Below are 25029 nucleotides of genomic sequence, written 5' to 3'. Positions count from 1 at the left end.
CGGGAGCGGTCCATTTCCCAAAGGACTGAGAGCCTCGTCTAGCAGGGCACAAGCTGTGTCTGGGGTGGAGCTCCACGCCTTGCATCGGCCCTGGATACTTGCAAGGCGGTGACCTGGCCTCTGATGCTGCCGCCTGCATATCCAAACCATGGAGGATTTCGCCTTTGGTCTGGGCTTTTGAGAGTGGGGTTGGCAGAATTCCGCCCAGATGAGGCGTAACTTGGGTACTTCCCATGCATCTGGACTGGTCTGGCAGGTTGAATAAGGAGGTGAAAATAATTTATATCTGACAAAGGAAAAATTGGTTCTTACCTGCTAAATTTTCGTTCCTGTAGTACCACCACAGATCTGGATCTGTTCCCACCAGCAGATGGAGACAGAGAGGTTTTGACCGACTCTGCCCTACACCCCGTAGAGAGACCGCCGTATCCATAATTCTTAGGAAAGGCTCAGACACTTGGCGGGCGGAGGAAATAGCCACGAAAAAAAACCACCTTTGAGGTAAGATCCTTTAGCGCTGCCCGTTTTAAAGGTTGAAAAGGTGCCGCACATAGAACTTGGAGGACCAAATTTAAACTCCACGATGGGCAAGGATCCCTGACCGGAGGACGCAGGGTGTTTTGCCCCTCTGAGAAATCGAGCCATGTCCGGATGCGTAGCCAAAGCTACTCCTTGTATTTTACCACGGAAACAACAGAGAGCCGATACCTGTACCCGTAATGAGCTGCACGAGAGGCCTTTAGCTAGGCCGGCCTGCAGGAAAGATAACCTATCGGGCACCAGAGCCCGAGTAGGATCCACCATGCGGTCTACACACCAAGACTCAAACACCTTTCACACCCTGACATAAGCTAAAGAAGTGGAGGTCTTCTAGAACGCAAAAGGGTAACGACGACTGCATCCGAATAACCTTTGCTCTCCAGTCTTTGACTCTCAAAAGCCATGCTGCAAGTCAAAAGCGATCGCCTCTTCCAAACAAATGGGGCCCTGATGCAGAAGATTCGGAAGATCCCGAAACCTCAGGGGCCCTTCCACCGACAAATTTACGTGATCTGCAAACCATGGATGCCTCGGCCATTCTGGTGCTAACTAAGATCACGTCAGATGGGTGAGGCCATGGCGGGAACACATATAGAAGGACGTGCCTTGGCCACGCGAGCACCAAAGCATCCATCCCTTCCGCCATTGGCTCCCGGCAACAACTGAAGAAATGAGGGGCCTTGGAATTCCGAAAGGTCGCCATCAGATCGACACACTGCCTGGACCACTTGCTGCAAATGAGATGGAATGCTTCCTCGGAGAGCTCTCAGCCCCCAGGATCGAAACTGTGACGACTGAGAAAATCGGCTTGGACGTAGTCTGCCCCTGCGATGTGAGAGGCCGCGAGGCCGGCTGGATGCTGCTCCGCCCAGCTTACCAATTGGGTAGAAAAGGAAGGCATTTTGAGAATAAAAACCGCGTCTTCTGTCAAGCGCAGAAATGGCTCCTTACAAGAACGAGCTCGAAGCTCGGAGACACGTCCAGCAGAGCAGACTCTGCCGTCAAACACACACACACAGTCTTAAAGGCCGGCAGCCTGATCGAAACCTCGCCTCATGGGCTCAACAGGTTGTGCCATAAGATACTTCAAATGCACATTCAAATCCCAAGCAATGACCATCTTTCTAATAAGAGGGGGGAGCAAAGGTGCTTCACCCCCCCCCCCCCCCTAAGAAAAGAAGCCAGGTCTGGATGATAAGATAAGGATCTCCTCAGCAAGCAATAGCTGTGCCTTCAGGGAATGCAGGGCTAACCCCTTGCTCAAACTTTCTTGAAGGAATTCCAAAATAGAAGGAAGTAAGGCCCTTCTGGCCGACAGTCCTTGGTTCGTGCAGCAGCCCTCCAAGATCTCTTACACATGCCAGGGAAGTCTACCTCTTTCTTGCTTGAGGGAGAGTATTCACTACCCCCCCCCCCCCTCCCCTTGGGAATAACCTCTCTTCGCTATACGAGCCAAGCTGCAAGACAGAACCCATCCGGAGGAAACACAGGGGGCATCTCAGCCAACCTGCAGCAACCAAAACGACAAGAATCTGACGCTCGGCGACTTTCTGCCTAGAACGGAAACATTCTGGCCAACCCGGATGAACTCTCTTCCGATGAAAGCCGTTCTTCACCCTGGCGTTGCTCTGAGAAGCCATCAAAATCCATCAGCAGCATCCCGGGAAAACCTGCCCTGCCTGGCAGAAGCCACTGCCCCCAGATCCAGAGAGCTCCGGCTGAGAAAATCCACCTGCACCTGCTCTGCACCTCCTACGTGCACCAACAAAGTTATCCCTATCTCGCTCTCCACCCTCTCCATGAACTGACCGGCCTCCAGGGCTGCATGAGACCTCTTCGTTCCTCCTCTGTTATTCACATATGCATTGTCTGAAAGAACTCTGACCACCTGCCCCTTCAAAAGGGGAAGCAAAACGGAGGTGCGCCGACCTTGCAAACAACTGGATCGGCCCTGTGCTCTCTTCTGGAACTAATCACCAGGTTCCTCCTCACCTGGCCTACACCAGGACACTCCCTAACGTCTGCTGGAGACAGCACGGGATCCTACGGGATGTGATGTCAGCAATCAAGTTGTTCATCCACCTGGACTGGTCTGGCTGGATAGAGAGGAAGAAACATATTCCCAGAAACACATCCCGTTGCTCTCAAATAATCCCAGTCTGTGCATGTGTGGGTAACAAGATCTGCCTGCTGTCCACCTCCACCCCACCTGCGCGGCAGCGCTCTAACCTCGGGGGTCGTACACCGTCACTCTCTTGTCGTAGGATCCTGCCACCAGGATGTCCGGCTGGAGGGCAAGGCAGAGGACAGCAGCTTTGCCCCTGAAAGAAAGGGAGGTTGAAAGCACAGAGAGCAGAGCGTCAGCGCTTTGTGGCAGGAAAACTCCCTTCGTGCCAGCTTCACCACGGCGCTGACATCAAGAGCCAGCAAACTGCAGGAACTGCACTGGGAGGCAGAGGCTCTGCTGATCAGGGCGTGGAGCAAGAGAGGGGCGTGGTGGGGGGGAAAGAGAGACCATGAACAGATGGCGAGAGCTCCAGAAAGATCCCGTGGGAAGGGGGGGGAGGGGCAGGGATGGAGGTAGAGGTTACAAAGGCTGCTTTTCTCTGGCCGTGGTTCTTACTTGATCTCTCCACACTGTTGGCCCTCAGCTTCCATGTCCCAGAGCTTAATGGTGCTGTCCCAGGATCCAGAACACAGCATATTTCCTCTGGATGCCAGTGACCACACCCAGCCCTGTGCAGGAGAGAGCGCAGAGGAGAGGGGGTGATAATCCGAGACTCTTCTAGGCCGCACATCCCCCCCCATCTGTCGGCCCCGCAGTCACCACTCCCAGCCTTACCTTGTGAGTCCCATTGCGCTGAGTGCCCAGAACTTTCACCAGCACCTCTTCTCCCTGGCCCAGTCTTCTCATGTCCCAGACGTTGACGTTTCGGTCTCTGGAGCCAGATGCACAGAGCGTCCCTCCCTGGAAGAAAGGGGAATGACCTTCAGTGCCTTTTTTTTTTTTAAGCTCTCCTCCTCCCTTGCACACGGCACAGATTTATTTATAATCTATTTATAACTTTTTATAGGCCGTCATTCGGACTATATCACCATAACGGTTTACATAGTTAAATAATTAAAAGAAATGCAACACGGTAAAAACAAATATAATAAAATACAATCATAAACAACTATAAAAATAAGCAAATATTAAAAAAAGAACATAGCATATGATCGTTCAATAAATAAAATAAATCAAATGGCAATAAAAAATAAATAAAAAGAAGATCAATAAGTCCAAGTACTTTTAAAGATTGAGTTGCGTAGTCCTAGTCGTGGTAATTTTCATCGTAGGCCTTACAGAACAGCCCACGTTTTTACGTCCTCCTTAAATGATTTCAAGTTCTGCTGTAATCTTAACTTTTCAGGTAGCATATTCCAAATTTTTGGGCCAGCTGGGGAAATGGCTCTATTTCTAACTTGGGATAGATAAAAGCCCTTTGTTACTACGATCTTAAATTTCTTTGGGGTGTGAGTAGCCCCGATAGACGCATTGAACCATTCTGTTGCTGCTCCGTAAATTATTTCCTGTATAATGCACAGTGCTTTGTACTCAATCCGGTAATTTACTGGCAACCAGCATAAGGAGCACAGTATGGGGGGGTGACGTGATCGTATTTTTTTGTATTTGTTAGTACCCTAGCTGCTGCGTTTTGGAGGGACTTGAAGAGGGCGAATGGTTGATTGAGGAAGACCTAACAGTAATGCACTACAATAGCCTACGTTAGAAAACAGCAGAGTCTGACGTACGGTTCTGAACTTGTTTTGGTCAAGTCATGGTTTTAATCGTTTAAGGGTAGGCAATTTATGATCACCTTCTTTTAACTTAATAGAGATGTGTTTCTTGAAATTAAGTTCGGAGTCTATAATAACTCCTAAATCACGGGTGTTACAAGATTGATTTTATTGTCGTCGGGAGTTCAGCCCGGCAAGCTCTCCTATCTAAACAAATGATTTCGGCTTTTTTCTACAGGCGCATCTGACTCTCTCCCCCAGCTCTCAGCGAGGCAGCAGTGCAGAGGAGAAGCTTTTCACCTGCAGCAGGAGAACAGAATCAACTGAAGCGAAGTGTCCGTCCCCCAGGGAAAAATGCTCTGCTTTCCTTCCATCCTCTGACCAACGTCGCAGCTGCTCTTCCAAATCAACACACGCCGCCGGCCAATCAAAATCCTCCTCTGCAAAGAACCAGGAAGAACGGGAGGCGAGGTTAGCAGGGCATCTGAGCAATCTCCTGATCAGCAGGAGACAGTGAAGACCCACATTGCATTTGATGGGAAGGGCATTAAAAGAGCAGTACCGAGGGGCTGACCTGGTGCTGTAAGATTCCCCTCTCGGGACTTCCACTCTCGGGGGTCAGCTGCAGAGGGAAGGAGAAGGCCCGGTGTGAGGGGAGAGGGGATTGTTAAATAGGGGAGAAATTCCCAGGCTCCTGGGGCCAGATCCCAACCCTGGTCCTGACTGAGCGGGAAGCCCAAAGGAGCAGGAGGAAGCCTGCAGTTTAAAATGAAAGAAAAAGCACAACAGGGTCACCATCTTCCAGCATGAACTTTCAACAAGTTCCAATCCATCTGGAGCTTCCCAGGGAAGACAGGGCTCTTTCTTTGGGAAGTACAAAGTGTGCTGCTCAGCGTCATGGGGCAGGAGCTCTGCAGGATGCAGCCGTTTCAATGGCACAGACACAGCATGGGGAAGTGAAGCCATGCAGCCCCCCTGAGCAAAACTACCCCAGGGGAATCCAGGATCAAGAAACATTATTTATTTAACATTTTTCTATTTATTTAGCATTTTTATATACCGAAATTCATGTAGCAGAGTTACAAATCAAATCGGTTTACATTTTAACATTAACATGCATGTAAGAACGCTCTTACATAGAACAAGGAATATTTAACTTGGAACAACTAAAACTGGGAGACTGGTATCACCATAAACCATAAACAGTGTGATATTTTTGTGTAACAGGCTAAACAATAGTTAGACATGTAACCATCTAAACAAAAGCTAAATAAGGATCAGACTAGACAAACTGCGAGTAGGAATGCTAACTGGAGTGACAATATCGGTATAGTCTGAAAGGAGTCTTTGTAAATAAGGAAGGAAGTGAATAGTGGGAGATTATTGGCGTAGATTGAAAGCTTGCTCGAACAGCCAAGTTTTGAGTCTCTTTTTGAAGGTGATCGGGCATTGTTCCTGTCGCAGTTCAGGGGGTAACGAGTTCCATTGTTGGGGGCCTGCTCTGGATAGAGTTCGTTTGTTTAAAGTGGATTTGATGGCTGGGGCAAGGAGGGTAATTCCTGTAAGCTGTTCTCACCGGTCTATCGGGAATATGTAGTCGAAGAGGGATGTTGAGTTCCAGTGGGATGAGCTTGTGGATTGATTTGTGAATGATGGTGAGGATTTTGTAAGAGATTCTGAACTTGATCGGGAGCCAGTGTAGGTTTCTCAAAATGGGGGTGATATGGTCTCTCTTGTTGGTTTTAGTAAGTATCCTGGCTGTGGCGTTTTGGAGGATCTGTAGGGGTTTTATGGTGTTAGCTGGGAGTCCGAGTAGCAGGGAATTGCAGTAGTCTATTTTTGAGAAGATGATTGTCTGTAGAACTGAACGATAGTCTTGGAAGTGTAGAAGCGGTCTGAGCCTTTTTAGGACTTGCAATTTGAAGAACCCTTCTTTAGTGGTATTATTAATAAATCTCTTGAGGTTGAGTTGATTGTCCATTATGACTCCGAGGTTTCTGACTTGAGAAGAGAAGGATGATTGTCTTGTAGTGAGTGTGTTGGTTATTGCCTGGCTGCCGTCTTGATATGAATCTTGTCATGAAGTTCTATACTGAACTTCATGACAAGATTCATATCAGACCGGTTTAGCATTACAGGCGACTATGCAGTAAACATGCTACATCAGAGCACGCTGCATCTGCAAACTGCTCTGGTTTCTGGGTACAGTTGGATCTACTGATTAGCTTTGTTTGCAGATTTTATCACTTGCTGCCCTGGTGGAGCTGAGCTAACTACCCCTGTCCTAAATGCACCAAGGGATCTGCACCATCCGTCCTTTATTGATGGGACTGGTAGCCCCCCTGTCAACTCATGCCAACCCTCAGCGAAGGTGGTCAGGTCTTGCTTTTTATCAGAAAGTCTCCTACCTCATCAGTCCTAGGAAAGGAGGGATAACTCTGAAAAAGTGGTAACATCCGCTAGGACTGATCAAAAGTGTTCTTACACAAAGGTTGGCTATCACGTGTCAGAAGCAATGACCACAGGAAGAGAAGAGCTTACCTTCCACCACAGGGTAGCAGGCTCGGACTCTCTTCTGAACGCGAATCCTCCAGGTCACCCTGTCCTGCACAATATCTCTCAGCGTGCGACACACTAGAGGCAGGACAGTCAGAACGAATCTGGCATCCAGATAGGCAAAGATCTCCAAGATCAGTTCCAGTGGGAGGAGAAGCAAGCACGAGCTCTCTAGGTCCTCACTCACTGGAGACCTCTTCAGAGCCAAGGGTGAGCCAGGCACAGAGCTGGAAGCTCTCGTGTCCAGATGAGAGGACTCAGGAGTAAGACACAGGGCCAAGCAGTTGCTTTCCACAGGGCTGAACAGGACACGGTCAATATATTCCTGAGCTTGGGCATCTGGGTCACCGCTCTCTGGCTCAGAATCATTATCAGACCCCTGAGGGTAGTCACCACTTTCCATCACTGCACGGGATAGTCTAGAATCTGTCCATGTGGCACATGGGGCAGATTAGCACGTTTCTTCTGCAAGGCTGGTGACAGCTGAATCCAGCAGCTACGTCTCCTTCAGGAAATCCAGGGGAACTCTCTCAGGCTGCCGGCTGGAAACCAACAAGTCACAATCCTGAGATCTGCAAGGCTTCAAACCTGGGAGACAGAATACATTTTAGCAGATTAAGTCCCTGTAGCCCACCCAGTCACCCCCCCCCCCTCCCTCCCTCCCCTTCAGTGTCACCACAGAGCTTTCTTGATCTCCTGCCACCTATCTCTCCCTTACCTTCACCCTCTGTTATCTGCCCCAAACACACTGGAAGTTTGTGCATGGGTTTGGCTGCTCCCACCTCCACAGGTGGCAGGTCAAAGCACCCCCCCCCCCCCCCATTCTTTCAGGAAAGAAAGATTTCCCTCGAGGCAGCTTCGTAGCTGGGTTCAAAAAAGGTTTGGATAAGTTCTTGGAGGAGAAGTCCATTAACGGCTATTAATCAAGTTTACTTAGGGAATAGCCACTGCTATTAATTGCATCAGTAGCATGGGATCTTCTTGGTGTTTGGGTACTTGCCAGGTTCTTATGGCCTGGATTGGCCACTGTTGGAAACAGGATGCTGGGCTTGATGGACCCTGGGTCTGACCCAGTATGGCAGGTTCTTATGTTCTTTAACTTTCTGTCTCTAGGGTAGGTGGAGTGAAGCTGCAGTGCAGAGCTTTCCAGGGTGCTCCTCTCTTTAGCGGCTCGGGGGAGGGAGGGAGGGGATAACTCTGGAAAGCTCGTCGCGGACTGCCCTGCCTCCCCGGGACGGGTGAGGAAAGCGGACTCTCGCGCGCGGGACCGGCAGCTCCTTTCCCGGGCAGCCCCTCCTCCTCGCTCGTTACCCTCGCTTTATTTAATTAGGGGGCGTTGGGGAGGGTCCCGGCCGCCAAGCCACCCACCTGCTCAGCTGCTTTCCCGTCTCCATGGACAACCCCGGCGCCGCCTGATGACGTCGCGGCAGGACGCCGGCCGGCGTGAGCACGTTCCCGGACGAGCGCAGAGCTGGCCCCGCCCCTCGCCCGACCCGGAAGGAGTTGAGGGGCGGCGCTCGCCTTCCAGCTGCTTCCTCCGAGTGCTTTTTTTTTAGTTTCCCGGAAGGGCCGAGCTGAAGCTCCGGCCTGGCCCTGGGCATGGCTTATAAATGACTGGGGGGGGTATTTTTTTTTTCGCTATTATTTACGTGAGCTATTGAAAAAAATAGGGATACAATGTCACCCCCCCCCCCCAAAGTATGAGACAGAGCGCTACAGGCTCCACGCCTCCCCAGGTATGAGACAAACCCTTATTTTACTGCCCTTTTATTTTAATCATGCGATACATCACTTTGGCAACGCCAATAAATGTATCTGAATCACAGCCATAACGGGGCACAGGACCACCAACCTCAGGTATGAGACACACAGTCACCAACTGCCAGAGTCTCTAGCAATGCAGGCATCTGCATATATATATATATATATAAGTTATTAAATAAATAAATAAAAAAAATCTGACAGATTACACTGGGCTCTCGCGTTCAATCACTTCACACATCTGGCAGAGCCTTGGCACCCTGAGCTTCTGAATCCCCTAACCTAAGCGCAGCTGTCAGGAACCTGCACCCTGACTTCCTCCACCACCAGAAAACATCCAGCAGAGCCTTAGGAGGCCTCTACCCCTCGACCTCTCCTACCTAACGCAGCTAAACCTTAGATTTACCTTTGACCACCTTCTAGGGCAGGGCTTCCCAAACTTGTCCTCCTGACCTCAAAGCCAGTCGAGATTTCAAGATATCCACAATGAGTATGCATATCATGGAGATTCGGTATAATGCAAATCTATCTCATGCATATTCATTGCGGATATCCAGAAAACCTGACTGGCTGTGAGGGTCCTTAGGACAGGTTTGGGAAGCCGTTCTAGGGAAGGGGATGGCCAACTCCGGTCCTGAAGATCCACATACAGGTCTCGTTTTCAGGATATCCGCAATGAATATGCATGACATATTTGCATGCATCGTCTCAATTGTATATAAATGCCATGCATATTCATTGCGGATATCCTGAAAACCAGGCCTGTTTGTGGTCCAGAGCTGGTCGCCCTTGTTTTATGACCTATCCAGTCTGGTTTTCAGGATTTTTGAGATCAGTATGCAAGAGGTATATTTGCAAGTGCCTCCACTGTATGAACATCTATCTCGTTCATAATTCACAGATTATGCTGGATATTGCACTAGTGGCGGGGTCTCCAGACAGGTTTTTGACAGACCAAGACCTATGTTTTTTTAGGATATCCACTATGTATGAGGTATTTATACAAATTTACCTCCTACGTAGTCATTCTAGCCGGCAGGAAACCCACACCTTTTTGCAGCGAGACTCGAGCTTTCCGTGGCCACTCCCTCGGCGTCCTAGCTCCTGCCCATGTGCTCAGCCTCCCTTGTCACGTGCCCTTCCTGCCCGACCTCGGAACCCCCGGTCAGGTGGGCAGCGCTCGGCGCTCTCTGATTGGTCAATGGGAAATTTAAACAGGGACGGCAGCCGCGTGGGGTCATAAGGCGCTGCTTGTGGGTTTCCGCCGGAGCTCGCGCGAGGGGAGTGGAGAGAGGCCTCCCCCGCCGCTTAGTCCTGGTGCTTCTCCTTCTCCCCCCACAGGTACGGGCAGGGAGGTGGGGGCGCGCTCGCGCGCGGGGGGGAGGCCGCGGGCCTCCAGAGACGCTCTTACAGGGATAAGAGGGGCCTCGACCTGCTCATCGCCCATGCGCTGGCATGATGTCTCCCGGCGCGGTAACTGAGTGATGGAGGTGAGGGGGGACAGATCGTGTCCCCTCTGGGGACTGAGAGATGGGGCTGAGGGAAGGCAGGTCATCTCCCCTGTGGGGACAGAGAGGGGAGTGAGGGGTGGCAGGTCATCTCCCCTCTAGGGACTGAAGGAGGACTGAGAGGGGGGTGAGGGAGAGGGTAGATCATCTCCCCTCTGGGGACTGAGAGAGGGGGGCTAAGGGGGGACAGAGGAGTGAGGGGGGGGGGCGCAGGTCATCTTCCCTGCGGGGACTGAGAGAGGGGGATGTGATGGGGCAGGTCATCTCCCCTGTGGGGACTGAGAGAGAGAGTGGGGGGGGGGATGTGTGATGGGGCAGGTCATCTCCCCTGTGGGGACTGAGAGAGAGAGAGGAGGTGTGATGGGGCAGGTCATCACCCCTGTGGGGACTGAGAGAGAGAGGGGGGGATGTGTGATGGGGCAAGTCATCACCCCTGTGGGGACTGAGAGGGGGGGGGGGCGGATGTGTGATGGGGCAGGTCATCACCCCTGTGGGGACTGAGAGGGGGGGGGGGGCGGATGTGTGATGGGGCAGGTCATCACCCCTGTGGGGACTGAGAGGGGGGGGGAAGGTGTGATGGGGCAGGTCATCACCCCTGTGGGGACTGAGAGGGGGGGGGGGGGCGGATGTGTGATGGGGCAGGTCATCACCCCTGTGGGGACTGAGAGGGGGGGGGATGTGTGATGGGGCAGGTCATCTCCCCTGTGGGGACTGAGAGGGGGGGGGATGTGTGATGGGGCAGGTCATCACCCCTGTGGGGACAGAGAGAGGGGGGGGGGTGTGATGGGGCAGGTCATCACCCCTGTAGGGACTGAGAGAGAGCGAGGGGGTGTGATGGGGCAGGTCATCTCCCCTGTGGGGACTGAGAGAGGGGGGGGGGGGTGTGATGGGGCAGGTCATCTCCCCTGTGGGGACTGAGAGAGAGGGGGGGGGGAGTGTGATGGGGCAGGTCATCTCCCCTGTGGGGACTGAGAGAGTGGGGGGCAGGTCATCTCCCCTTTGGGGACTGAGAGAGGGGGATGTGATGGGGCAGGTCATCTCCCTTGCAAGGGCTGGAGAGGGGGACGTGATGGGGCAGATCATCTCCCCTGCAAGGGCTGGAGAGGGGTGCTGATGGATTATTACCCTGCGAGGGAGGGGAGAGCTGGTTGTTGGTGTTTGCCCTGAGGGGGAAGGGGAGGTGATTCAGGCGCGTTTGTGTGGGCAGTGGCAGAGATACTGAGAGGACCAGAACTCCGGTGTCTGTCTGACCTGCTGTGCGGAACTGCAGAAGCACCAGGTGAGACTAGAAGTCTGGGCATCTAATCAGCTGATGAAATTTAAGGTGGAAAAGTGCAAAGTAATGCAGACCGGGAGAAATAATATCAATGACAGATACCTGGAGGTCTCCAGGAAAATGAACTTGGAGTCCTCGTGGACAGTGATTTGAAATCCTCAGCTCAGCATGCGGCATAAAAAAAAAAAAAATCAAATCGAAAGTTAGGAATGATTTGAAAATGAATGGAGAATAAAACGCAAAATATATTGCTATTGTACTCAATCTGTGAAATCTGTTGTCAAGAGGACATGGTCAAGGCAGCTAGCGCAGCAGGCTGTAGAAGGGCTCAGAACAAGCTTCTGGAGGAAAAAAAATTCATAAAGTGTTATTAGCCGGGCAGATGTGGAGGCTGTGGACTTTTTTTTTACTTCTGGCCAAGTGACCCAGACTCGGAGACTAAACGCCGGACGCAGCGGGTCCTGGGCCTGACGGATCCACGCCACTGCTCGGGTTCTCATGCTGGACTGCTTTGGTGTGTCTGTCTGTCTGTCCGTGTGTGTGCGTATGTCCATCTTTTTTTTTTTGTCGTCATTACTATGCAGTCTCAGCCTTACACCATGGAGTGGCAGCCGGACGAGCAGGGCCTCCAGCAGGTGCTGCAGCTACTGAAGGAGTCGCAGTCCCCCAGCACAGCCACGCAGCGCGTTGTCCAGGATGTATCCTTGCAAGAGCACGAGATCTCGGTGTTTAACCAGTTGCCCGAGACCTCCTTTACGTAAAACAGATGCCCACGGAAACCGAATTCTGTCCTCTTGGTTCGGCGTAAGCAGGATAAGACTAACACGCCTGGCAATCTAACTTTCCTAGCCCGTAGCCAGACGGACTCAGGACCCCAGTGGGTTGTTATGTGCTCCTCTGCTAGCAGATGGGAGACTGAGTCGGGTTTCAGAGCTGACGTCACCCTAGATGCACCCCCCGCAGTGACCTCAGTCCTTCAGTATCTCTCAGTCTCCTAGCAGATGTGCATTGTCTCCCACCCATCGGGAACGCGGTATTCTAGAAGAGGAAATTTTTACCTTTAAATCGGAGTAAGATCGAGCCCCGCTCTCCTGAGCTGATACCTAAAGGTGTCCCCGCCCCCCCCCAGCCGGAGACAGTCTCTCTACTCAGCTGGTAAGTGCTGAGCCCAGGTAAGTGTTTGTAACCAGGTAAGAGGTTGCTCTCGCTGACAACCTGTACCGTAGCCCTGCGGGTTCCTGGCTGGGTCTCGCGGAGCCTTTCCTGGGTCCTCTCTCTCTCTCTCCCCCCCCTCTCTGAAACAGAATCGCCTCGCTTTCCCTTAACCAGGGCCGGGCAGAAATTGAAACAACTGAACCAGTTTCCCGACTTCAATAACTACTTGATATTCGTGTTGACACGGCTGAAGACTGAAGGTGAGTCGGCTGGCTTCCTCCTTCCAGCCCTGTCCAAGAGACGAGGAGGAGAGTAGCTTGGGCTTAATGGGCAGTGGTAGGGAATGGAATTAAATTCATTAACATGATGCCAGCTTGACGAAGATTGTCTGTTACAAAAAGGTTTTTTTTGTTATGTTTGTTTTTTGTTTTGTTTTTGTTATGGGGTTTTTTTTTTTGTTTGTTTGTTTTTGTTATGTTTTTATTGTAACTCTGCTCTTTTTTATTCCTGGGCTTGGCTTTTGGTGGTGGGTGAGAGGGAGCAGGGGCAGTCGGTGAGTAAGAGGTGACTGGCTACTAACAGACCGGGCACCGTTCTCCTTCCCCCCCCCACCCTGCAGACGAGGCAACGCGCTCCTTGAGTGGCCTCATCCTGAAGAACAATGTGAAGGCGCACTATCAGACCCTCCCTCAGCCTGTGGCGGACTTCATTAAGCAGGAGTGCCTGAATAACATCGGGGACGCCTCGTCTCTCATCAGAGCCACCATCGGTGAGTGCGGCTACCCGGCACCGAGGTCAGACGCTCCGTGGCGCTGGTGAGGGAAACGGGACGTTTAGACTGACTTAGCAGCCCTTCTTCCCTCCCCTGTCTCTTTTAACTGGCAGGCATCCTAATCACAACCATTGCCTCGAAGGGGGAGCTTCAGACCTGGCCAGAACTCCTGCCGCAGCTCTGCAACTTGCTAAACTCCGAGGACTATAACACCTGTGAGGTGCGTGACTGGGACGACGCGCCTGCAGCGCTCAACACTCCTAGTGCCTGGTCCCGGGCTTGAGGACAGTTGTGTCTGTACAGGGAGCTCAGGGACCCATCCTCCCAAGCAGCGTGTGTGTGTGTGACTGGAATCCAGGTGCAGTCCCCCTGTCTGGCCTGGGCTGCCCGCTGGAATGACTCTGGTGCTGTGGATAATTAGGGATGTGCATTCGTTTCCTATACAAGCATGTAATGGGGAAACGCATGAAACGAATGCACATCTAATTGACTTGTAATGGGGAAACGCATGAAACGAATGCACATCTAATTGACATGCAATGGGAACCGTATGAAACGAATGAAACGAATGCACATCCGTGGTGGATATCTGGTGGCTCATTGCCTGCCCTTTCTCCTGCGTTCAGGGAGCCTTTGGGGCTTTGCAGAAGATATGCGAGGACTCCTCCGAGCTCCTGGACAGTGATGCACTGAACCGGCCTCTGAACGTCATGATCCCCAAGTTTCTGCAGTTCTTCAAGCACTGCAGTCCCAAGATCAGGTAGGTGGCAGCTGGTGGCTTCTGCCCTGCTCGTGGATTTGTTTTTTTTTTTTTCTGACTCCCTCACACGTGTGTCTCTCTCTCTGCCAGGTCTCACGCCATCGCCTGTGTGAACCAGTTTATCATGGACAGGGCTCAGGCGCTGATGGATAACATCGACACTTTCATCGAGGTGAGCGTGCAGGCTGGGTGTAACTCTCTGCTGCCGGGTAGGTCGGGGCTCCCGCGTTTAGTGACCGCCCCCACCCACTTGCTTTTTCCTTCTTTTTGCGCACAGCATCTGTTTGCGCTGGCGGTGGACGAAGACCCGGAGGTGCGGAAGAACGTTTGCCGGGCTCTGGTGATGCTGCTGGAGGTCCGGATCGATCGCCTGCTGCCTCACATGCACAGCATCGTACAGGTATCTGCCGGTCCTGACCCGCCGTGAGCGCAAGGGTCCTGGGGGGGGTTGCTGCTGCAGTCTCTCTCTCTCTCTCACTTCCCCCGCTCTCTCTCCCCCTCCAGTACATGCTCCAGAGAACTCAGGACAGTGATGAGAACGTCTCGCTGGAAGCCTGCGAGTTCTGGTTAACCCTGGCTGAGCAGCCCATCTGCAAAGAGGTGCTGTCGGGACACCTGCTACAGTGAGTCTCTCTGTCTGTCTCTCTCTGTCTCTCTCTGTCTCTCTCTCTCTCACAATTAGCAGGTAAGAACCAACTTCCCTGTACATCTGCCAAGTACTTGAGACCTGGATTGGCCACCGGCGCAGCGGATGCTGTGCTGAGTGGACCTTTAATCTGTCCCGGCATAGCACTTAATGTCCTTTTGTGTCTCTGTCTCACTCCAGCTCCTCGGTGGAACAAAATGCCTTGTTTTTGCCTCTTTGACAGGTTGATCCCCATCTTAGTGAAGGGCATGAAGTACTCCGAGATTGATATTATTCTTCTGAAGGTAATTCTCTCTCTCTCTCTCGCTCTCTCTCTCTCTCTCTCTCTCTCTGCACGGCCTCTGAATCCCTGTCTGGGGCCGGTGAGTGTCCGGCAGCTCAGCTCGCTGGAAATGATGCAGACGCTCTTGACCTGACCGCCGTGATGGCTTCTTGTATTCATACTGTCTGATCCAGCCTGGTCCCGGGAGCTGAGTTGGGGGGGGGACGGGGGGGACACCTGTGTCCGGGTCGGGTCCAGCTGCTGCAGGGGCGGAGCAGGCCCGGTCTTAACACGTTTTTTGTCTTGATCCCCGCTGGACTTTAGGGGGACGTAGAGGAGGACGAGACCGTCCCAGACAGCGAGCAGGACATCAAACCTCGCTTCCACAAGTCGCGCACGGTCACGTTGCAGCACGAGGAGGAGCGGGCCGAGGACAGCGAGGACGTGGAGGATGAAGACGACGCGCTCTCGGACTGGAATCTGAGTAGGTCGGGGTTGGGGGGGGGGGGGGGGGATTAATCCCCGAGAGAGGGAGGCAGGGGCTCTCCTGTCCCGCGGCGTTGGCCACTCTTGCCGCCGCCGTCCTGTCCGGGCTGCTCCTCTGACACGGCTCTCCTCTCTCTGCCACCCCAGGGAAGTGCTCGGCGGCCGCTCTGGACGTCCTCGCCAACGTGTTCCGCGACGAGCTGCTGCCTCACCTGCTGCCCCCGCTGAAAGAGCTTCTCTTTCACCCGGAGTGGGTCATCAAGGAGTCTGGCATCCTAGTGCTGGGGGCGATCGCAGAGGGTAAGGCACCTAACTGTGCGGAGGGGGGTGCTGGCTTGAAGCTTGGGGTAATTTCCAGCGTTGGATTGCCTGCCATCTATTGATCAATGTAAAATGCCCTGAGGTGGGCAGGAAGGTGTCGTGGCTCCAGTCGCATGATCATTGACGTTCCCTGTATGTACCCAGATCAGTCCAGACTCCTGGGTTTTACCTCCCTGCCAGCAGATGGAGACAGAGAGAGTCTCACAGACACTGTACATAACCCAGTGTGCCTCCTGCACTCCCTCAGTATTTCTCTGTCTCCAGCAGTTCCCTGTATGTACCCAGATCAGTCCAGACTCCTGGGTTTTACCTCCCTGCCAGCAGATGGAGACAGAGAGTGTCTCACTGACACTGTACATAACCCAGTGTGTCTCCTGCAGTCCCTCAGTATTTCTCTGTCTCCAGCAGTGCCCTGTATGTACCCAGATCAGTCCAGACTCCTGGGTTTTACCTCCCTGCCAGCAGATGGAGACAGAGAGAGTCTCACTGACACTGTACCTAACCCTAGGTGCCTCCTGCAGTTCTGCAGTCAGCAGCCTGTTTGTTTTTTGGATTTATGAGCCTTCCTCCCAGGGGTTTTTTGGGACCTGGTAGGTCCTTCCCTGTCTGGTCAAGGTGGATGAGCTGGGGGTTTGTACGCTCGCTCCTGTCTTCCGTGGGCTGTAAATCTGGTGGTCCAGATCCCGCCCCTTTACGAGGCTGCTGAGGCAGCCACCGGCTCAGGGCGGCTGTTTTTACTTTTAGTTGGTCCCTTTTTTTTTTAATTTGGCTGATTTTTTTTCTCTCTTTCTGCTGGCAGCTCTCTGTTCCATTCTATTGTAAGTTTGAAGGGCTTTTTTGAAGATTTTTTTTTTTCTTTCTGAGCTGCCTTGCAGCCTGCGCTCCTGGAACCTGAACCTCTGCACCAATTGCGAAAAGCGTTTCACAGAGACAACTTAAGTGTGTTTTTTTTTTTTTTTTTTTTGCTGGCTTAGACCCTTAGTGTGGCCGGAGGCAGGGGCGGCTCTGTAACGAGGCAGGGTGAGGCGGCCACTGCGGCATCCGCCCCTGCGCGCACCCTGCTTAATGGGACTGGGGCAGCCAGGCAGTCCCTGAGGGCTCCTAATCTACCTACACTTACCCCTCTCCCCCCCTCTCCCCAGGCTGCATGCAGGGAATGGTGCCCTACCTCCCGGAGCTGATCCCGCACCTAATCCAGTGCCTGGCGGACAAGAAGGCGCTGGTGCGCTCCATCGCCTGCTGGACCCTCAGCCGCTACGCACACTGGGTGGTGAGCCAGCCCCCCGACCTGTACCTGAAGCCACTGATGACGGAGCTGCTGAAGCGCATCCTGGACAGCAACAAGCGGGTGCAGGAGGCGGCCTGCAGGTAAAGACCCTCCGAGGTGTGTGGGGGGAGGGGGGTGCGGCCTGCAGGTAAAGACCCTCCGAGGTGTGTGGGGGGAGGGGGTTGCGGCCTGCAGGTAAGGCCCTCCGAGGTGTGTGGGGGGAGGGGGGTGCGGCCTGCAGGTAAAGACCCTCCGAGGTGTGTGGGGGGAGGGGGGTGTGGCCTGCAGGTAAGGCCCTCCGAGGTGTGTGGGGGGAGGGGGGTGTGGCCTGCAGGTAAGGCCCTCCCGCCCGGAGAGGCTCTGCTCCTACCCTCCGAGGTGTGAGGGGGGGAGAAGGGGTGCGGCCTGCAGGTAAGGCCCTCCTGCCCGGAGAGGCTCTGCTCCTACCCTCCGAGGTGGGTGGGAGGGGGCTGTGGCCTGCAGGTAAGACCCTCCGAGGTGTGTGGGGGGAGGGGGGTGCGGCCTGCAGGTAAAGACCCTCCGAGGTGTGTGGGGGGAGGGGGGTGCGGCCTGCAGGTAAGGCCCTCCGAGGTGTGTGGGGGGAGGGGGGTGTGGCCTGCAGGTAAGGCCCTCCCGCCCGGAGAGGCTCTGCTCCTACCCTCCGAGGTGTGAGGGGGGGGAGAAGGGGTGCGGCCTGCAGGTAAGGCCCTCCTGCCCGGAGAGGCTCTGCTCCTACCCTCCGAGGTGGGTGGGAGGGGGCTGTGGCCTGCAGGTAAGGCCCTCCGAGGTGTGAGGGGGGAGGGGGGTGTGGCCTGCAGGTAAGGCCCTCCCGCCCGGAGAGGCTCTGCTCCTACCCTCCGAGGTGTGAGGGGGGGAGAAGGGGTGCGGCCTGCAGGTAAGGCCCTCCTGCCCGGAGAGGCTCTGCTCCTACCCTCCGAGGTGGGTGGGAGGGGGCTGTGGCCTGCAGGTAAGGCCCTCCGAGGTGTGTGGGGGGAGGGGGGTGTGGCCTGCAGGTAAGGCCCTCCCGCCCGGAGAGGCTCTGCTCCTACCCTCCGAGGTGTGAGGGGGGGAGAAGGGGTGCGGCCTGCAGGTAAGGCCCTCCTGCCCGGAGAGGCTCTGCTCCTACCCTCCGAGGTGGGTGGGAGGGGGCTGTGGCCTGCAGGTAAGACCCTCCCGCCCGGAGAGGCTCTGCTCCTACCCTCCGAGGTGGGGGGGAGGGGGGTGTGGCCTGCAGGTAAGGCCCTCCCGCCCGGAGAGGCTCTGCTCCTACCCTCCGAGGTGTATGGGGAAGGGGGGGTGCGGCCTTGCGTTGGAAGTCTCTGAGCGGTAATCTTGGTGGAGGGGGGTGGCCCCATTGGTTGCGTGGAGAGGAAGGGGGGGGGAGTGCCAGTCACGGCTTCGCTGCGTTGCATGCGCAGGACTTTTCCCAGTTCTCGCTCTGCTTTTCGGGAGTCTGCTCGTGAAACGTGGGATGACGGCAACTTACCCGAGAGAGGGTGGTGGGCCCGCAGCCTGGGGTTAGGGAGGCCCTCCCCGTGCGTGCGTTCACGGTGCTGGCACCGCCTCCCTCCACCTCACCTGTGATTATATCCGTTCCCCCCCCCCCCCCCCCCCCCGCAGTGCTTTTGCGACGCTGGAGGAGGAGGCCTGCACGGAGCTGGTCCCTTACCTGGGCTTCATCCTGGACACCTTGGTCTTTGCCTTCGGGAAATACCAGCACAAGAACCTTCTCATCCTCTACGATGCCATCGGGACCCTGGCCGACTCCGTGGGTCACCACTTAAACCAGCCCGTGAGTGCCTTGTGGGGAGGGGCTGGGGGGGGGGGGGGAGGGGCTGGGATGCAGGCTGGGCCCCTCGGACGTCTGCCCCCCCCCCCCCCCGTGCACCAGATTAAAGATGGGGAGCCATTTTATTTTCCTAAGCTTGGGGTGCTTGAGTGGCAGGCTCTGCGTGGGGTGGGGGGCGCTGGTGATCTCCCCGCTGAAGGCCGTGTTTCTCTCCCATGGCTGCAGGAATACATCCAGAAGCTGATGCCACCCCTCATCCAGAAGTGGAACGGCCTGAAGGATGAGGACAAGGACCTCTTCCCGCTGCTGGAGGTGAGCTTGTACCCTCCCCGCTGATGGGGGAGGCCCTGTGCGTGTGTCTCACTCTCTGTGTGAGCGAGGCCTTGCTCTGTAGATGTTGATCTTCCCAGCTGGGGCCAGGGTCTCTCTGGAAGTGACGAGTAACCTGATGTTTGAGACTCTCTCCGTGATGCTCGCTATTCATACTGTCTGATCCAGAGAGCCCCGGGGTGGCCTCTTGCTCTCGGCATTGCCAGGGTGGTTGGGTGTTACGAGTGTGGATCGGGGAGGGGGGGGGGTTGTGGTACCCTGGTTATCTGTACTGCTGGGGGGGAGGGGTGGCGAGGGTGAACGGGAATGTCCGCCTTGCTGTTACGTTAGGGATTGTCCTCTCTCTCCCCCACCCCCCTCAGTGCTTGTCTTCGGTGGCCACGGCCCTGCAGAGCGGATTCCTGCCCTACTGTGAGCCCGTGTACCAGCGCTGCGTGACGCTCGTGCAGAAGACGCTCCAACAAGCCATGGTACGTGTCTGACTGCGGGGGGGGAGGAGGTTTCCCGTAGCACGCGCCCCAGCGCTGCGTGACGCTCGTGCGGAAGACGCTCGCACTAGCCATGGTACGTGTCTGACTGCGGGGGGGGGGGGGGGGAGAGGGGAGGGGTTTCCCGTAGCGCGCCCCCCAGCGCTGCGTGACGCTCGTGCAGAAGACGCTCGCACAAGCCATGGTACGTGTCTGACTGCGGGGGGGGGAGGGAGGGGTTTCCCGTAGCACGCGCCCCAGCGCTGCGTGACGCTCGTGCAGAAGACGCTCGCACAAGCCATGGTACGTGTCTGACTGCGGGGGGGGGAGGGAGGGGTTTCCCGTAGCACGCGCCCCAGCGCTGCGTGACGCTCGTGCGGAAGACGCTCGCACAAGCCATGGTACGTGTCTGACTGCGGGGGGGGAGGGGTTTCCCGTAGCGCGCGCCCCCCAGCGCTGCGTGACGCTCGTGCAGAAGACGCTGGCACAAGCCATGGTACGTGTCTGACTGCGGGGGGGGAGGGAGGGGTTTCCAGTAGCACGCTCGCTGGCTCTCGCCTGTCCGTGTGCGCATCTCCCCTGCACGTTTGTTCTGCAGATGTACACCCAGCACCCGGAGCAGTGCGAGGCCCCCGACAAGGACTTCATGATCGTGGCTCTGGATCTGCTGAGCGGGCTGGCGGAGGGGCTGGGCGGCCACGTGGAGCAGCTGGTGGCCCGCAGCACCATCATGACCCTGCTCTTCCAGTGCATGCAGGTGGGTTGTGTGGGGAGGGGCCGGCGCCTGCTGATTCCCCTTGCCCAGGCTTCACTCTGTGCTCCTTCCTCTCCTGCTTTCAGGACACCATGCCGGAGGTTCGCCAGAGCTCGTTTGCGCTGCTGGGAGACCTGACTAAAGCCTGCTTCCTGCACGTCAGGCCCTGCATCGGTGAGTGCCCGCCGAGGAGCTCGGGCTGACGGGTGCGCGTGCCCTCTCTGCGTGTCCTGACGAAGACGGACTGGAAGGGCGAGGGACGCTGTGCACCTCCCCCATCTCTCAAATTCACCGAGATCTTAGCTTATCCGGTCCCTGGAAAAAGTCCTCGCCTCCCATCCCCAGTAGGAACCGTCTCTCTTTACTGGGCGCGTCCGGGACCCCCTCCCCCCCCCCCCCCCCCCCCGGCAGCGAACGCCTCTCTCACGCGCTTCTTCCCCTTTTCTCCTCTCCAGCCGAGTTCATGCCGATCCTGGGCACCAACCTGAACCCGGAGTTCATCTCCGTCTGCAACAACGCCACCTGGGCCATCGGTGAGATCTGCATGCAGATGGGTGAGTTCCTCCCCGAGCGAGGGGCGCGCGGCCTGGCGCTGCCCCCGCTGAGGGTGGCGTGGGAGCCGGGGGCCTTCCTCCTCCTCCTCTGACCGCCCGCGCTGTCTCTCTCCTCTCCCTGCAGGGGCGGAGATGCAGCCCTACGTGCCGGTGGTGCTCGGCAACCTGGTGGAGATCATCAACCGCCCCAACACCCCCAAAACGCTGCTGGAGAACACAGGTGAGAGCGCCTGCCCCCTCCCCCCCCCCCCAGGCACCGCGAGGTGGCGTTAACGGGAGGGGCGAGGCCTGCGCGGCGTCCCCCTCCCCCACCTCCCAGGTGCAACACACGGTGCAGGGGGATCTAAACCTTGCTTTTTCCCTTTTGGTCCTGCAGCCATTACCATTGGGCGTCTGGGGTTCGTCTGCCCTCAGGAGGTGGCACCGATGCTCCAGCAGTTCATTCGACCATGGTAAGTGCCACCCGGACCCCAGCACATGACACGGGGGGGGAGCGCTCGGGGGCCAGAATATAAAATGACCCCCATCCTCGCAGCTCACGGTTTTACGTAGAATCTGGACAGGGTCGCGCTCGCTCTCTCTCTCTCCTGCTTCGCCCTGTGCCCAGTCTGCAGCGTGGTGGTATCCACTCCCCTCCCCCTCCCCATGCCGCGGTCGGCAGAGGATGGGGGGGGGGGGGGAGTCTCTTCGCCTGCACTGCCTCGCACGTCTGACTCTCTCTTTTCAGGTGCACATCCCTGAGGAACATCCGTGACAACGAGGAGAAGGACTCTGCCTTCAGGGGCATCTGTGTGATGATCGGGGTCAATCCTGGGGGTGTGGTGCAGGTAAGTGGTACCCGCGGCAGAGCCTGTCGTCCCGTGTGTCCCCCCGTCCCCCCCCCCCCAGCTGCTGGTGGGGAGTCGGCAGTATGTGAGCTCCACGGGGCTGGCTCTGCTCCACAGGCCTTGTAAGTTGGTTTGTTTTTGTTTTTTTCTTTGCTAAAATTCAGAGGGGCAGTGCTACATGGTCCCCTTGTGCTTCAGCACTTTCCTGGCCTCTAACCCGCCGCTCCTCTCTTTTTTTTTTTTTTGGCTGCGGGTTAAAGCAGGGGGCGCGCTGTGGTCGGCGTGAGAACCTTTTTACTCGCTGTTTTTCGGCTGTGCAAATGGCTCTTGACGATTTGCTCTGCCCTTTACTTAAGCTCTCCTCCTCCTTCAGGATTTTATTTTCTTCTGTGATGCCGTGGCCTCCTGGCTGAGCCCCAAGGATGACCTGAGAGAGATGTTCTACAAGGTGAGAGCGCTGGGGGGCCTCGAGGGAGCAGGGGCGGCCACGCCGGGGGGGACGGACGGACCCCCGAGCGGAGCCCGGGCGCATTTCACCCGCACCCTCTCTCTTTCTCTCCCAGATTCTGCACGGATTTAAGGACCAGGTTGGCGAGGATAACTGGCAGCAGTTCTCCGAGCAGTTCCCCCCTCTGCTGAAGGAGAGGCTGGCGGCCTTCTACAGAGTCTAAAGCGCGGGATGGATCCGACCGCTGGGTGAGAGGTCGGGGCGATGCTGGCTTGCTCGGTGCTGCGCTAGCGTGTTTTGTTTTTTTTAAATCACCTCCTCCTATACAAACCGTCTGACTGTCCCTCCTCTCTCTCTCACCAGGTTCCTGACTTTGCTGGGATCTCGTCCATGTCCATATATTCAGCTGCCCTGTTTGGGGGGGGGGAAGGGGGGGAGGGAGGGGGCGGGAGGGAGTTGTGGAGGAGCCTACGGCGATTTGAAGAAGAGAGAAAGCGAGAGGTTTCCCCTCCTCTGAAGCTGCCGCCCAGCCTTTATAAAGTAGGGAGAGGGAGGAAGGTTCTTTAGCGGCGAGTTGCAGGATGAGATTCAGGGGGGGGGGGGGCGACTCTGTGTGTGTGCACGGCCGAGGGGAGGGAGGTGAGGTCTCTGCCGTATCCGGTGACGTCTGAGGATGGAAGGCGAGGGGGGGGGGGGAGGGGAGGTGTCCCGCGCGCACTCCGCGGCTGCCGCGTCGCGCCGTCTCTTGTTTCCGGAGGCTTTCCTGCCTGGGGGAGGGGGCGCCCCTGACCGTCGCTCGCTGTGCTGAGGGGGGGGGGGGGGGAGGAGCGAGGGTGGTTTTGTGGGGAGGGGGTTATTTTTTTTTCCACCTTCTGTGAGAACCCCAGACCCCGTCTTGGAAGTGAAATCAGTCGGTGCAGTGATTTATTTGTCCCACAGGTGGTAGCTGTTGGGCCTCCTTCGATAAACCCTGGTGATTTTCGTTTTTCTTGCATTTTTTTTTTATCTTCTGCTCGTTGTGAATGAGGTTTAAAAGTAGAGGGGGAGGAAGTGGAAGTTTTGCAATCTGTGTTACCCCCGCGCCTCAGCAGGCGAGGGAGAGCTGGAGGTGGTCCTGTCATCGGGGGGGGTGCAGTGAAGCGGCAGCCGAGGGTGGAACGGGAAGGCGCGCGCACCCCCCCCCTGTTGGGGATGGGGCTGTGGGAACCTTTCTCAGCGGCCGCACCCCAGAGCGCTTGGGCGTCTTCTGCCGTCAGCTCGGCGCCAGCCGTACGGACATAGTGGCGGGGGGCGTGGGCAGAACACCGCGAGGGGAGGGGGGGGCCGCTGTCTGTCCAGTCCCGGGGCAGCTGTGTCCCTCGCCCCCCCCCCCCCCCCCATCCTGCCTGATTGGAGCTGGTTTGGTTTTAAATTTAGGGGGGGGAGGGGGAAGGAACAGGAGTGGCTGCTTTTAGCCCCGTTTTTTTCGCTGAAATGCCCCAGATGCGACTGCAGTTTTTTTTAAAAAAGGAAATGGTGAGATGGGAGGGGAAGGGAAGGGAGAAGTTGATTATTTAATGTTATGCATTCCTCCTCTTTAGGATAATTTTTTTTTTTTTAATTTAATTTATTATTTTATTTTATTATTTTTTTTGTAAGTACGTGAGCCGGTCTCTGGGACGTTTATAATCGCCCCCTTTTGTCGTCTGAGCCTGTGTTGTGTTTTTTGTGTTTTGGTTTTTTTTTTTTCCCCCCTCCCCCCTCCTCCCTTTCCACCAAGCTGGGCTAGGGTTTTCGTTTCGGGGGCAGGCTCGCGGGAGCTGGGCTCTGGGCGCGGTGACTTAGGGGGGAGAAAGGAAGCGCGAGTTCCTGGACGTGCCGCGGCGGGGTGTTTTTTTTGTACAAGTGCTCCATTGGGCTTGCCCCTCCGGCCTGCTCCTGGATTTGTATAAGTGTAAACGTGCTGTAGTGTCAGACTGCTCTGTACTTGTGTTGGAACAGCTGCTTGCACCGATGGGAGAGAACTTCTCCTCTGTAACCTTTTTTTTTTTTTTCCCCTTTTGATTTAAAAAAAAAAAAAAAAAATTAAAAAAAATAAATGAAAGCCAATGTACTTCTTCCGGGTGTGTCGTCTTCCTTTCTTGGTGCCAGCTCCCTGCTGGTCCCTGGTCTTTTTAACTATCTGTTGCGGGGAGGGCTGCGGAGGAAAAGTACTAAGTCAGCTTTCCCCCTTGAAAATGCTTAACCTGTGTGGGCTTGGTTGCCGACTTCCTCACCAGGGATGGATTTAGGATTTGTGTTTTCACCAGCATTCTCCCCTCTGCCGGAAGGTTCTGGTACAGGGTAAGGAGAGAGGAAATTTTTTGGTTCTTACCTGCTAATTGTTGTTCCTGGAATACCCCGGCTCGGTCCAGACCGGTGGCTTATGCATCCCTACCAGCAGCTGGAGGCAGAGAATAAAAACCTTTCAGCCACTGCTACCTAACCCAGTGTGGCACCTGCAGTCCCTCAGTATTTCTCTATCTCCAGCAGTTCCCTGTATGTACCCAGATCAGTCCAGACTCCTGGGTTAGACCTCCCTGCCAGCAGATGGAGACAGAGAGAGTCTCACTGACACTGTACATAACCCAGTGTGGCACCTGCACTCCCTCAGTATTTCTCTATCTCCAGCAGTTCCCTGTATGTACCCAGATCAGTCCAGACTCCTGGGTTAGACCTCCCTGCCAGCAGATGGAGACAGAGAGAGTCTCACTGACACTGTACATAACCCAGTGTGCCACCTGCACTCCCT

At 55.6% G+C, this 25029-nt stretch overlaps 2 protein-coding genes and 1 non-coding gene across 3 annotated transcripts in view; 2 read left to right on the top strand and 1 right to left on the bottom strand.

Moving 5' to 3' along the window:
- FBXW9 (F-box and WD repeat domain containing 9) overlaps positions 1 to 8390 on the bottom strand; it is a gene marked incomplete in the record, with an annotated part of 87666 nt that extends 79276 nt beyond the window's left edge. Inside the window, 6 exon segments of the mRNA XM_029585120.1 lie at positions 2770 to 2861; positions 3164 to 3276; positions 3383 to 3508; positions 4621 to 4760; positions 6862 to 7464; positions 8245 to 8390. Of these exon segments, the coding sequence (XP_029440980.1) occupies positions 2770 to 2861; positions 3164 to 3276; positions 3383 to 3508; positions 4621 to 4760; positions 6862 to 7279 (889 nt within the window).
- A 1458-nt stretch (positions 8391 to 9848) lies between these two features.
- Positions 9849 to 24348, top strand: TNPO2 (transportin 2). Its single transcript, XM_029585106.1, has 25 exons — positions 9849 to 9978; positions 12006 to 12119; positions 12761 to 12836; positions 13196 to 13345; positions 13462 to 13568; positions 13975 to 14108; positions 14199 to 14280; positions 14386 to 14508; positions 14613 to 14731; positions 14978 to 15038; positions 15341 to 15500; positions 15650 to 15802; positions 16966 to 17191; positions 18711 to 18882; positions 19105 to 19191; positions 19572 to 19679; positions 20275 to 20433; positions 20517 to 20604; positions 20886 to 20984; positions 21109 to 21204; positions 21361 to 21436; positions 21712 to 21811; positions 22185 to 22259; positions 22375 to 22507; positions 22623 to 24348. The coding sequence occupies exons 2-24, from the start codon at positions 12021 to 12023 to the stop codon at positions 22480 to 22482; spliced, it is 2658 nt and encodes an 885-aa protein (XP_029440966.1). The 5' UTR covers positions 9849 to 9978; positions 12006 to 12020; the 3' UTR covers positions 22483 to 22507; positions 22623 to 24348.
- LOC115081252 lies at positions 15141 to 15210 on the top strand. The gene has a single exon (XR_003853760.1). It is a non-coding gene; the product is annotated as a small nucleolar RNA SNORD41 (small nucleolar RNA).
- Positions 24349 to 25029: the final 681 nt, after the last annotated feature.

This window comes from Rhinatrema bivittatum, chromosome 19 (assembly GCF_901001135.1).
Source record: "Rhinatrema bivittatum chromosome 19, aRhiBiv1.1, whole genome shotgun sequence".
In the NCBI taxonomy this organism is placed as follows: Eukaryota; Metazoa; Chordata; class Amphibia; order Gymnophiona; family Rhinatrematidae; genus Rhinatrema; species Rhinatrema bivittatum.
Note: the sequence above shows the minus strand (reverse complement) of the source record. Positions and strands in the feature narration are given on the sequence as shown.